Source organism: Canis lupus, chromosome 9, assembly GCF_048164855.1.
Source record: "Canis lupus baileyi chromosome 9, mCanLup2.hap1, whole genome shotgun sequence".
Lineage (NCBI taxonomy): Eukaryota > Metazoa > Chordata > Mammalia > Carnivora > Canidae > Canis > Canis lupus.
In genome coordinates, this window is record NC_132846.1 from 16,726,845 (window position 1) to 16,740,777 (window position 13,933).

The 13,933-nt window shown below is 39.0% G+C and overlaps 1 protein-coding gene across 10 annotated transcripts in view; it reads right to left on the bottom strand.

Moving 5' to 3' along the window:
- Positions 1–13,933, bottom strand: part of SLC25A21 (solute carrier family 25 member 21) — a 469,006-nt gene that overhangs the window by 1,886 nt on the left and 453,187 nt on the right. For all 10 annotated transcript variants that reach the window (XM_072838349.1, XM_072838341.1, XM_072838343.1 and 7 more), the window contains 2 exons: positions 2,648–2,829; positions 1,598–1,650 (listed from right to left, as the gene is read on the bottom strand). In XM_072838349.1, the coding sequence (XP_072694450.1) occupies positions 1,598–1,650; positions 2,648–2,829 (235 nt within the window). The remainder of the gene's footprint in view (positions 1–1,597; positions 1,651–2,647; positions 2,830–13,933) is intronic.

A 13,933-nucleotide genomic window follows, 5' to 3' on the forward strand; every position in this document is an offset into this window, starting at 1 on the left:
TTTACTCTTTCTCTTTGAAAAAAAAAGTCTTAAGTCAAAGGTACCTTTCTCTTTCTCTTTCTTTCCTTTAAAGTTGCTGGGATTTGCATGTTTGGAGGACTTACATGTGAGTGTGGGCCAGGTCCCTGAAGGAGATTTCCAGTCATTCACATTTTTGTTTAGCCTGGACAGTCCATTCACAACAAGCCTTTTCATTGTATTTAATACCACAGCAACTCAGGACACCTCATGCAAAAACATTTAAAAAGCCAACCAAACATTTGCAAGCCTCTAACAAAACTTGGGGTCAGATTATTTAAGAGTTTTGGATTAAGGTTCCAGTCAATTACTGTTTTAGATAAACTCTCCATGATCACCACTCTTTTTAGGCCCATCCCCTCCTGAGAAAGCTGGGTTAGGGTCATTCCTATGATTTTCTCTAATACTAGGTCTACCAGCAGGGTTTTACTGTGTGGTGAAGGGAAAACATATACCGGCAGAGAGAGTTGCAACAAAATCACCAATATTCTTTGTCATTGGCTTCGTTTTATACCCATTGTTTTTTATGCCAACGAGTAAGAGGAGGCAAGTCCGAATCTCAAACGTGAAGCAAAATCCATGCTTAAATGTCTAGAAAGGTTAGGATAGATGGACTGGGAATTGTGGAAGTGTTTTCTGAATACATGAAAGCATGAGCTGTCCCCTACCTCAGGTTAGTAGAAATGCTGGCTCATTGGGCTGAGATCCAAAGGTCAATGTGCCCAGGTGTGAGTGTGTAGGGCAGGAGGACAGTGGTGTTAATAGGGAGGAATGGGAAGGGGAAGCTTCTAGGAGAGGATACCAGGACGCCTAAGTAGATGAGTATGGCCTGGTAAAAAGATACGAGAGGGCTGGTGCATATTCTGTACTTATACACAGGGTGCTTATACCCAAGACTGTTTGCCCAGGCGGTTGGGTCTGCAGCAGTTATGTTCTTATCTATTTACATAGAGGCAGCTGACTCTCCCTGTGGGAATGGCAGCTGGTTTTTTATGGGTTGGCATCCGGAGGTAAGGCCCTGAGCCAGGAGCCTCCACCATCATGCTGACAGAGGCCAGGAAGGTGAGTGCCAGGCCGCAGTGCCACCACTCCCTGGATGGTACATTCACAGCAACCCTCCCAGGGGACTGTGAGGACAAGTGGCTTCTGATGTTTGTGGAGGCAAGTTACCCTTCTTTTTTGTTTTTGAAATGAAGTTGAGGCGGGAACAAGAATGAACTGGGGGTCACCAGGCAAGTTTCCTCAGGCTGGTCCTTACCCCACAGCCAGAAGCCACTGTATGTACATCTTCTTGTTCACTCAAACTCCAACTGGCTGTTGGATCCTCTCCTATTGACTTAAGCTGGGCTTTGGCTCCCATCAGCCTCCAACAAGGTCTTTAAATAGTACCTTATAAACAAAGGTGGCAAACATTTCTAATGGATGCCTTCAGTATCTTGAATACTCCTAGATAACTTCATATTCTCAAGGTTTCCATCTTTCACAGTGTGATAAGCTTACCATGTTGCTGATAGACACAAATCAGAAAAAAAGACACTAGAACAATAAGGAAGGATATAAGTAATAAAAACGTCATTACCTGGTCCAAGCCTCATAATCTTGGGAAGCAGGCCTTTGTACAAAGCTAAAAACCTATAATAGGAAGGGAAAGAGCAACATTCTTAATTCTGAAGATAGAATGGAGTTGTATCTCAGCTTGATTGAGATGCCGACTCAGCATCTACAAGAAAATTGATTTGAAAAAAAAAAAGAAAATTGATTTTAAATCACGTGTATCCTAAACAGGACAATACCTGGCTACATATTTTCTGCACTAAACTGGACAAAGAAAAAAAAATAAACTGGACAAAGAGAAAGAGTTAATGAATTCTTTATTGCCCAAGCTATGCTGAGTTGATTGTGTCCAACCAGAAATATGATTTTCCTCAGTGAGATGGCTTTTGCACTGAACACAGATCTTACTTTTATGACAGCTGTGTATATGTACAAAATGACTTTTGTAATTGAATTTAAAAGACCACAAACCCGGTCTTCATAAAAGAAAACATGATAGAGTTTAGATCAAAATAATAAAATATTACTTGTTTACTTGAGAATAAGATCTGAGTGAGGAAGGATGAAGAGACAGATGTAAGACTTAAATTAAAAAAGCCTAGCAGAAAAAAACATGCACTTGAGATTTTTCACAGAAAACTACCTTTACAGAACTCTTATGTTTAATTCTCCCAGGAGAATATGAGGAGGTGACATTTTGACTAGATTTACAGTTCAAAGACAACCATTCGCCTGCCCCCGCATTAACAGGGTGTATTACAACAATATTATGGAAACTGACAAGCACAAGGGTCATCTTAGCATTCTAAGACAAACATGCAGTGGCAGACTATATGATGGTGACCCAAGGTTCTGGATGGTGTAAGAACATGTTGCCAGTATTTCATCATTGTGTTATCTCAAGTTTGCCATTATTCTCTAGAGCTTTACACACACACACACACACACACGCACACACACACACACACACACACACAATGTAGGAGGGCTTAATGGCTCTCACCAAAATTGAAGTATGGTATACTTTTAACAGTATTTGAATCCTGCACATTTATTAAAATAAGAATGTTGTTACCCTTCTTCCTGGTAGACTGTTGCCATTGTTTTAAAACAGGTTCTGTACTTGATCTGTCCAGGAACTGGTTGAGGCCCTTGAATCCTACTCTTGGCAACATCAAAAGGGATGTTAATGACTGAGGCTATTGTGCCTGAGAGAAGACCAATCCCAAATTTTCTCAAAAACTCCAAGGTTGGATCCTAAAAGAAAAGAAGAATAAAATAACAGAAAGGGAAGCGGAAGCCCCTAAATTGGCTAAACACTATAAAGCAATATGTATTTAAGCAGAGCATTGCACTCTCCGGCACCCTCCTGTTATTCCAGCGGAACACATTAGGATTTCCTAGGCTGGAACTTGTTTTCTTGACAATCCCATTGGCTATGTTTTTACACATGGTCTAAATTGCTGAAGTACACATTTCCTCACACAGGATTTATAAACACAGTTCATAAAGAAAGACTGGTATGGCATATGGGGATGATTTGTATAATTGGGCTTCACAATGTACTTAGTATTACTGTATCAAAACAGGAGAAATCCAAGCACACTATTAGCTAATTGGCCAGAATATTTTACAAATGACAGCAACTTCCACCATGAAGCCTACTAAAATGCTCATTTGTGTGTGGACCCCCAAATGTTAAATTAAATCAAGGCTACTCTTGGTCTGCTGCTATTCCCCTCCAGGTTTTTTGCATTTATTTTCACGTGTAGCTGATCCACTGTACTGAGAAGTGCTAGCTTCCTGTTATTAACAAACCAACTTGGGGAGTTTGCAAAACAGCCTGTGACATTCTGTGCATTATAAACAGTAGTAAGTTACTGGACTAATTGGCTGAAGAATTTACAACCTATTGTTCCTGAATCTTATTCTTCCTTCATGGCAAAGGAAGAAAAGAGAGAGAGGTACAGAGAAAGGGGTGGGGGTGGGTAGGGAGGTGGGGGAGGTAAGAGGAGGTGTCGGGGGAAGAGAGAGAAATATTTCTTCTTTCCATTTGAATGTAGGTCTTTCACTTTGGTCTGATTTGATTTTCCACCCCTCCCTGCTCTGCTTTCTGACATCAAAGTATTTAATTAGGTCTTATGTGGGAGTCACTTTCCTTCAGCCTATTTTGTGCCTAGTGAGCTCACATTATGCTTTGTTATAATGAATTTGCTGGGAAGTTCTCATTATATTTTCAGCCTCAGTTCTAGCCCTGGAGAGAGGTCATCCCACAAACCAGAAGTTGCTGATGGGGACCACCCACCCCTCCCCCATCCTTCCCCTGCCCTTTTTTTTTGGTCAATATTTCAGGAGGATCTTCACACAGGAACAATAGAGGGTGGTGCCATGATACTGCTTTACCCAGCAGGAGAACAAAAGTGGACAGAAATAATTAATATAAAAATTAAAAATTTAAAAAATCATTGTCTGACCACTGCATGCTTCTAACTTCTATGGAAGGAGAAAACTTCTGGAAGCTCTGAAATTTTCGACTGAACCAAGAGCCAGCTACCATCACAGAAACCCCTATGTGGCTAAATATAAAAAGTGAAGGGTTCGGTAATAATTCTTGGATCTGGGCCATACAGGTGCCGGGTAGGTTTAAAGGGATTTAAAAACCAACAGGGTGTTTCAACAGGAAAAACAATGCAGTGATTGCAGTATGAGTGAGGTGTGTTTAAATAATTCCCCCTCCCCCTATTTTTTTCCTCTTTTACAAGGAGAGAAAAATGCCTTTATGTTACCCTTCTCCATTATGGCCCAGAAGCAGAACCGGAGTGCAGGAGGATGGCGGGTTCAGGACTGGCTCTGGTTTGTCTGACCTTGCACAGAGCCCAGTGTCTAGAAGGGACATGTTTGACACCCACCTTACCTTTGGACTGCATTGTTTTTTTCTGAGAAATAAAAACAGTAATAGCAGTCAAAGTGCTGTGAGTGGTATATAAGCCTGGCAGAAAATGGACAGTATTATCACTTAGCCTGTTTTCTAAAGTCTCACAGCATCTGGTAATAAGACTCTTTTATGGTGCCCCTGTAACACAGCAAAGGGGACAAGGGTGACTATGATGGCTGGTATGCACCTTGTCCTTCTGTGGCATTCAGGGGACCTCCTCAAGCATGCAGCCTCTGCCATCTCCTGCTGTGTCCCCTGAGGATTGGAGTGGGACGAAGACATTTGATGACTGTCACTGTGTTGGAGACTAAAGCCTATGGCCTCCAGCCCATCACAGTCTTCATTAGCACAAGAGTGTGTTGAACCCAGAGTTTCTAGACACTTCACAGACTAAGAGTAACGGCCCACAGTCGTTTCCCCAGAGCAGATGTGCATCAGCATCACCTGAGAGCTTTACAAGACATGGATGCCTGGGCCCCATCTTAGGTTTCCAGATCAAAATCACACGGGACAGGGCCTGAAAGTTATTTTAAAAGATCTCTAGGACTTCTGAAGCTGCCAGGTTGAGGAGTCACGTCCAGGAATCAGGGATCTTGATATTCCATGCAGACGAAGCAGATCGTCAGCTGCTACCCTTCTGGGCACTCTAGGAGGGAGAAGAGGCTTCTTGGGCCAACCTGGAGGTATTCCTCACCACCTGGTCTCGGGGCCCCTAGTAGTTTCTTCCTTGGAGCCCACGGTCTGCTTTGTGCAGCAACCCCACCTGGGGTTGGGTCGGCCAAGGGGAGCCCTTTCAGCTTGCCTCTGTTTTTTTTTTTTTTTTTTTTTTGCTACACGTCGTCAACCATTCTCAACATGCAGCCTCTCACGTGCTTCTTCCCTGCGTGTCCTCCTGGCTACTCCCACTGCTCTAGTTTTAGTTCAGGTTCCCATCACCTTACCGGGTCTTGTTTCCTTTTTGTTCTCTATCATCTATTCACAGTGGCACCAGCTCTCTTTTTGTAAAAACAGATCCGTCTGTGGTATTAAAGACCCTCAGTCCTTCTCCACTGCATGGTGAGTAAAGCCAAAACTCCTAACTTGGTCTCTGGTTTCTTTCCCACAATATGCTTCCAGCTTCTTCCTTCAGCCTCACATTCTATACCTCCACCCTCTCCCATACTATAGTCACACTGGTTAAATCATAATCATGCACATTTCAACCAAGCACTTTTCTTTTTTCTTCAAACAACTTCCATAGTCTACGATCTAAGGGAAGTCCCTCTCCCTTATAGTCACCTAATGCAGTCCCACTTCTCCTTTAGGGGCCAGCTGAAATTCCACCTTGCCCAGGAGACTTTAGTGGATCCCTATCAAAATTGATGTCTCCCTCCTCCTATACTCTTGAATCTCTGTATGAATCATAATCGTTGCCCTTGCTAAGGTTCACTTTGTGTTTGGTGTATTTTTGCATGTATCTATTTTCCCGACTGGATTGGAGTTGGCATAGCATAGGAACATGTATTACCCCTCCTTGTACCATCCTTTTTTTAAAAAAAATATTTATTTATTTGAGAGAGAGTGAGCAAGCACAAGCACGGAGAGTAGCAGGTAGAGGCAGAGGGAGAAGCTGACTCCACGCTGAGCAGATAGCCTGATGCGGGGCTCGATCCCAGGACCCTGGGATCATGACCTGAACTGAAGGCAGATGCTTAACCCACTGAACCACCCCGGTGCTGCTCTTTGTGTCATCTATTACACAGTGTACGCAGTAGGTGCTAAAAACACAGTTTTTGGAAACAGTGAGAATCAGGCTTAACCCTTAATCACTATTTCTCAAGATTCAGTGTCTTCTAGCTTAGAAACAAACCCCTATTACAACTTTACATTTCTATCTTTCTGCCAGGGGCATTAACCTGGGGACATGACAAGGCATTGGACATTTGCAAAGTGGAGTATTTCCAGGCAAATAAATTGAGACTCTCAGGTCACAGAGCCAAGCCTGGACTTGCTAGATCCCGCTGCTCAGTGACTCACAGAGAGAACCATGATATGGCAGCCTGTGACCAGATTTTAGCCAAAGAATGTGAGGGGAGTAGAGTAAGGACTTGAAATAACTACTCTTAGGGTTCTTCTTTCTTATACTTCCTGATCTTTTCTTAGTAGGGAGAGGCATCCAATTGCCTCAAGAATGAGTTTATTGTAGCAAGACTATGAAGAGAGAAAAAAGGTAATAGTGTTTTTGGTTTCCAAATTATGCTTTTTCATGTATTACCTTAGTTAATCTTCAGAAACTTTGATGCAAGGACATTACTATTATTCCTGTTTTTTTTTTTAAATATTTATTTACTCGTGAAAGACGCAGAGAGAGGCAGAGATATAGGCAGAAGGAGCCTGCTTCGGGACTCCATCCAGGGCCCCAGGATCATGCCAACGACAGATGCTCAACCACTGAGCCACCCAGGTGTCCCTCTATTATTCCTGTTTTAAAAATGAGTTAACTATAAGAAGGAAATTTTTGTAACATCCACGTGCATCCAAGACTTTGCTTTAGGACATAGTTTTTCTACTGACACTCCTTAGGGCCAGTGGGTGGGCTGGTGGGAGAGGTGTCCCAGCACCTCTTGAAATTATAAGCAATGCTTCTGTGTATGTGTATATGGGATTTTCTGTAGAGAGTGTCTATAGATTGAATCAGGCTCATAAAAGCTTAAAAACAACTTCATGAAACTATTTTCCCTACCAATAAATTTATAAAGAAGAGGAGAGTTCATGATTGTAAACCTTGGGGCTGAAAAAAGAAAGCCCTCACTTTCACAGGGGTTATCAGGAAAGTCAACTTAGTGAAAAGATTTCTGCACACATTCTTGCCCTGGAGTCAGGTTACTCATACCTCAACCATTTCTATGAACTCAGTGGTCCTCAAAGTGTAGTGCTTGAACCACCATCATCAGAACCATGTGGGAACTTATTAGAAATAAAAACTAGGGTTCTGTCCCAGGCCTACTGATGGAGATGGAGCCCAGTCTGTTTAAACAGTCCTCCAAATTACTCTGATAGATACTCAAGTCTGAGAACCCCTGGTTAACCAGAAGTTTATTGTTCATCTCTTTGTATCCTTGGATTGGATAAGTGATGTGAGAAGCTCTGGATGTGCTGGGAAGGATTTTACCGCTTGCTTTTGTGGAAACAGGGATTTGTTTCTTTAAGGCCACAGAATTAAAGGCAATGCTGTTAACTCTGTTCAACCTCTCCTACCCCCAGCTCAGGCCAAAGCAAAAATGCATACCTGTGACATTTTGGATATGAGTGAAACCTCTCACATAGTCTCTGAATGGGTCATTCTGTATTGGCTATCAGTGAATTTCTCAAGTGTTTCTGTCAATAATGATAACAACAAATTACAATAGCAAAAATAAATAGAAATAGAAAATAATACATATAATATTTTTATTAGTTTTCATAACTTTCATTATGAGAAATAATGGTACTATTAATAATAGTTACTTATTGCTAGACTCCATGTTATATGCAAAAAATATATACAAAACATATATATTATCTAAGAACCCTATGGATTAGGTATGTAACACCATTTTATAGATAAGGACACACGACTGAGAGTTAAGTAAGTTGTCCAGGATCACACTGTTTGTAAGACGTAGAGTCTGGATTTGAAGTCAGGTTCTTCTGATTGGCAACCATATGATTTTAAACATTATGTCATACTGTTTCTATCCATCATTCATTTTTTGTTTATTCATTCAACAAACATTTGCTGGATGTCTGTATATGCCTATTCCTACACTGGGTGCTAGAGTTGAGTGTGAAGGTAAATGATCCAGAGGGGTGTTGGGGGGTGGCTGTATTATTAAGTATCACAGTACAATGTGATAAGTAATGAAGTAGGGGTGTGAACAAAGTGCAGGGGAAATATGGAGTAGGGAGAAGGAAGTTAATCCTGGGCTTTCACGATCAAAGTCTTGTGAGATAGTACCTAGCTTCTCTGTCTCTTAAATACTTAGTCACTTCTTGATCTGTGTGTGCAACACCCCAACTTCTTTGGGGAGGCTCAGGAAACTAGCATCTTTTTGCCAGTCTTGGAGTTCTGATGGATCCGGTGCAATCTAGCTATCAGGGGGAGAACTAAGATGGAGATTTTATAGCCTTCCCATTGCTCAGCACAAAGTGCGCAGACAAAACTGGCAGCTGCCTGCTTCTCCCTGAGCAAACAACATACTGTTAAATAACTAATTGAGGGGCACCTGGGTGGCTCAGTTGGTTAAATGCTTGCCTTCAGCTCAGATCATGATCTCAGGGTCCTGGGATTGAGTCCTGTGTCAGAGTCCTTGCTCAATGAGGAGTCTGCTTCTTTCTTTGTTTCCGCCCCTCCCCCTGCTTGTGCTCTTTCCCTCTCAAATAAACAAAATCTTAAAAAAAAATTAAATAAAAAAACCAATTGGTCAAAAAGGAAATGAGAAAATACCTTTAGACAAATATATAGATTAAAAGACAATATAGATGAAATGAAAAGACAAAGCCTAGGGAATGCAGTAAAAAGTATTCAGAAGTAATTTCATAGTGATAAATACCTACAGTAAAAAAAAAAAAAATCTCAAAGAAACAATATAATTTTGCAGCTCAAGAAGCTAGAAAAAAAGAAGAAAAACTCAGTCCAAAATTAGCAGAATGAAGGCAATAAAGATTAAAGCAGTGATAAATAGAGACTAGAAAAAAAATCAATGACATTGAGTTCATTTTTTTAAAAAGATAAAAATGATAAATCTTTAGCGAGACTAATTAAGATAAAAAGAGAGGACTCAAATAAATCAGAAATGAAAGAAGAGACATTATAACTGACACCACAGAACCAAAAAGGATAAGAGACTACAAAGAACAATTATATGTCAATAAATTGGACAACCTAGAAAAAGTGGATAAATTCCTAGAAACATACAACCTACCAAGACTAAATCATGATGAAATAGAAAGTCTGAATAGACCTATAACTAGTAGAGATTTAATCAGCAATCAAGAATCTCATAACAAAGGAAAACCCACAACAGATGGTTTTACATTGGTGTTATGAAATACATAAAGGAGAATTAATACCAATGTTTCTCAAACTCTTCCAAAAAAATTGAAGAGGAAAGAACACATTCAATTCATTATGAGGCTAGCAAAACCCTGATACAAAAGTTAAAAACACCACAAGAAAAAAAAAAACAATAAAAAACCAAATAGAAATAACTATAGGCCAAGATTTCTGATACATACAGATGTAAAACTCCTCAATAAAACTAGCAAATTGAATTCAACAGCACATTAAAAGGATCACACACCATGATGAAGTAGGATTTATCTCTGGGATGCAAATATTTTTTAACATACAAAAATCAGTTACTGTGATACACCATATTAATAGAATAAAAGATTAAAAAATCACAAGGTCTTCTCAATAGATGCAGGAAATGCACTTGACAAAATTCAACATGCTTTCGTGGTCAATACCCTCAATAGACTAGAAACAGAGGGAAAGTCCCTCAACATAATACAAGTCCATATATGAAAAGCCTACAGCTAATATCATACTGATGAAAAATTGAAAGCTTTTCCTCTAAGATTAGTAACAAGGCAAGAATGGTTGCTCTCATCACTTCTCTTCACCATAGTACTGAAGTCCTAGTCAGAGCAATTAGGCGAGAAAATAAATAAAAAGACATACATATCAGAGGAAGTAAAATTGTCCCTGTTACAGACAACATGGACTTATATATAGAAAAACCTAAAGATTGCATAAAAAATATTTAGAACTAATAAACAAATACAGTAAAGTTGCAGGATACAAAATCAGCATACAGAAATCACTCATATTTCTATACACTAACAACCAACTATCTATAAAAAAATTAGGAAAATAATCCCATTTAAAATAGCATTAAAATGAATAAAATACTTTGGACTCAACGAAGGAGGTGAAAGTCTGTATATTGAAAACTATAAAACATTGGTGAAAAAAATTAAAGAAGACACAAACAAATGCAGACACCCATGGTCATGGATTGGAATACTTAGTATTATTAAAATGTCCATAATACTCAAGGTGATCTACAAATTCAATGCAATCCCTAGAAAAATCCAATGGCATTTTTCATAGCAATAGAAAAAAAATCTACAATTTACATGAAGTCACAAAAGACCGCAAATAGCCAAATCAATCCTGAGAAAGAAGAATAAATCTGGAGGCATCATTCTTCCTGATTTCAAAGTATATCACAGAGCTATAGTAATCAAAACAGTATGGGGCAGGCATAAAGAGACGGACATAGATTAGTGGGTCATAGCACAGAGAGAGGCAGAGACATAGGCAGAAGGAGAAGCATGCTCCCTGCGGGGAGCCTGATGTGTGACTTGATCCTGGGACTCCAAGATCACGCCCTGAGCCAAAGGTAGGTGCTCAACCACTGAGTCACTCAGGCATCCCATGAGCCCAGAAATAAATCCAAGCATATATGACAGACTGATCTTCAACAAGGGTGCCAAGAATACACAATCGGGAAGGAATAGTCTTTGACAAATGCTGCTGGAAAAACAGAAAATCCATGTGCAGAGGTATGAAATTGAACCCATGTATTATACCATACACAAAAATAAACTCAAAATGGATTAGACTTAAATATGAGACCTGAAACCATAAAACTCCTAGTAGGAAACATGTGAGAAAAGCTTCATGACATTGGTGTTAGCAATGATTTGACACCAAATGCACAGGCAACAAATACAAAAATAGACCAATAGGATTATATCAAACTAAAAAGCTTCTGAACAGCAAAGAAAACAAAAGAGTAAAAAGATAACCTATGGAATAGGAGAAAATATTTTCAAACCATGTATCCAATAGGAGGTTGACATATAAAATATATAAGGAACTCCTACAACTCAATGCCAAGAAAACTAATAACCTGATTAAAAAATAGGCAGGGGAACCTGGGTGGCTCAATCAGTTAAGCATCTGACTCTTGATTTTGGCCAAGGTCATGATCTTGGGGTTGTGAGATAGAGCCTCACCTAGCGTGGAGCCTGCTTAAGACTCACTATCTCTCCTTCTCTTTTCTACTCCCCCCTCCCACATTCTCTTTTTCAAAAATAAAATAAAATAATAAAATAAAATAAAATAAAATAAAATAAAAAATTTTAAAAAAGAATGGGCAAAGGACTTGAATAGACATTCTTCCAAAGAAGACATACAAATGGCCAACAGATATACGAAGAAATGCTTAATGTCACTAATTATCTGGGAAATGTAGATCAAAACCAAAATGGGATATCATATTTGTCAGGATGGCTATTATCAAAAAATAAAATACAAGTGTTGGCAAGGATGGGGATAAATCAGAATCCTCATACACTGTTAGTGGAGGTTCAAAATGGTGTAGCCTTTATGGAAAACAGTATAGAGTTCTTCCAAAATTAAAAATAGAACTATAATATGATCTAGCAATCACACTTCTGAATATTTATTCAAAGGAACTGAAATCAGGATATCAAAGAGATATTAGCACTATTATGTTCATGGCAGCACTATTCACAATAACCAAGATATGAAAAGAACCTAACTGTCCACTGACAGAAGAACAGATAGATAAAGCAAATGTGGCATATGCATACAACAAAATACTATTTGTCTTTAAAAAGAAGGAAACTCTGCAATATGTGACAACATGGATGAAAATTGTGGATACTATGTTAAGTAAAATGAGTCAGTCACAGAAAGATAAATACTACATAATTCTACTTATATGAGTTACCTAAAATAATCAAATTCACAGAATTGAAGAGTGGAATGGTGGTTGCCCAGGGCTTGGAGAATGGGGAAATGGGGAGTTCCTAATCAAGTTTCAGCTAGGCAAGGTGAATAAGCTTTAGAGATCTGCTTTACAGCATTGTACCTACAGTCAACAATAATGTATTGTGCACTTAAAAATTTGCTGAGGGTAGATCTCATGTTAAGTGTTTTTACCACACTAAAATAAAAATTTTTTAAAAATGAGGGAAAAATATGTCATTTAGTCTAAGTAAAATATTCAGGATGGATCACACCTTAGTTGTGTAAATGGATACTAATGTTGATGAAAAATCTATCTTGTTATTAAACAACTTCAACTTACTTCCATAATTTGTTCCAACTGTCATCAATCAGGAAACTTCCTGTGTTCCTAACCGACATTCCTCACGCATAAGCCTAAACTATTTTACTCCAATTTTTTGCTCAATTGCAAGGGCAATCAACTGTCACCATTCTTGATGTAATTCATCATGATTTAAAAACCGTTATTGAAATAACCTTTTCTTCCTCATGCTTCAAAACACAGTTCCTTTAAAGTATTTATTTATAAGTAGTAAGTATTATTTCCCCATCTACAGATGAGTTTTACTCTTTTCCTCTAAGTATTTTCCAATTTTTCTTATAAAATATGGTACTTTAAACTGGAGCTAAGTAGCCTGAAATGTTAATGTATATTACATGCATTGACCTTATTTTGTGATAGCAATGCAAAATCCAATATTCATAGTTTTAAAAAATTATTTAATTCCCCTGCAAACATTTTAAGGCTGATGTTAACATCTCATTTCACAAATGAGAAAATGGAGACAGAGAAAAGGTATAACTTGCCAAAGAGACATGGCCAGCTAGTAAGTACCAGAATTTGGAATTAATACCAGGTCTCTTACTAGAACTTGCTAGCTGTTTCCATCACACTGTGATCTTGTGTGAGTACAGAGCTGCAGAGATGTGTTTGTTTACCAGTCCCTCTTTAAGAAGATCAATGAGCTTCCCTGACAGGACATATTATTTATATTATTTATAGGTTCTCCACAGCTTAACAAGAAACACTAATAAGTGATCCCAAAACATTGGTGGCCATGATGTTCCATAGCCTTTAAAAATTCAACAAAAGGTACCAAGTCATCATAAATGAGATCATATGACTCAAAATAGTTAACCATAAATATACTATATATTTGTAACTAATTTAACCATCTAATTCAAATATTATATCCACAGCTAAAGACAGTATCAGGAATTTTAGGCAATGGAACTTAAGAAGTTAATAGGCAGAGAGGCAAAATGTCTTGATCAAAAGAAGCATATGCCTCTCCTTTTACCTTCCCTGGCATGGGCTTTGATGCCTTGCTTAGTGACTGGCCAGCTGGCTGCTAGCTTGATAAATAGAGAACCTTTGCCCATCTCACAGGCCTTTGTGATTAGGGTCTGGCATCCTTAAGAAGACATTCCACATAGAGACATGCCAGAAGGAGGGGGTAAGGAAGATGGGGGAAGGAAGATTTGTTAGTGAGGACTAGGGGTGGTGAGGGAGACTGGCCAGGAAGCATGCTGCTCCCCACAAAGCAAGCAAGGTTGAACAGAGTGTAGCAATGAGTTTC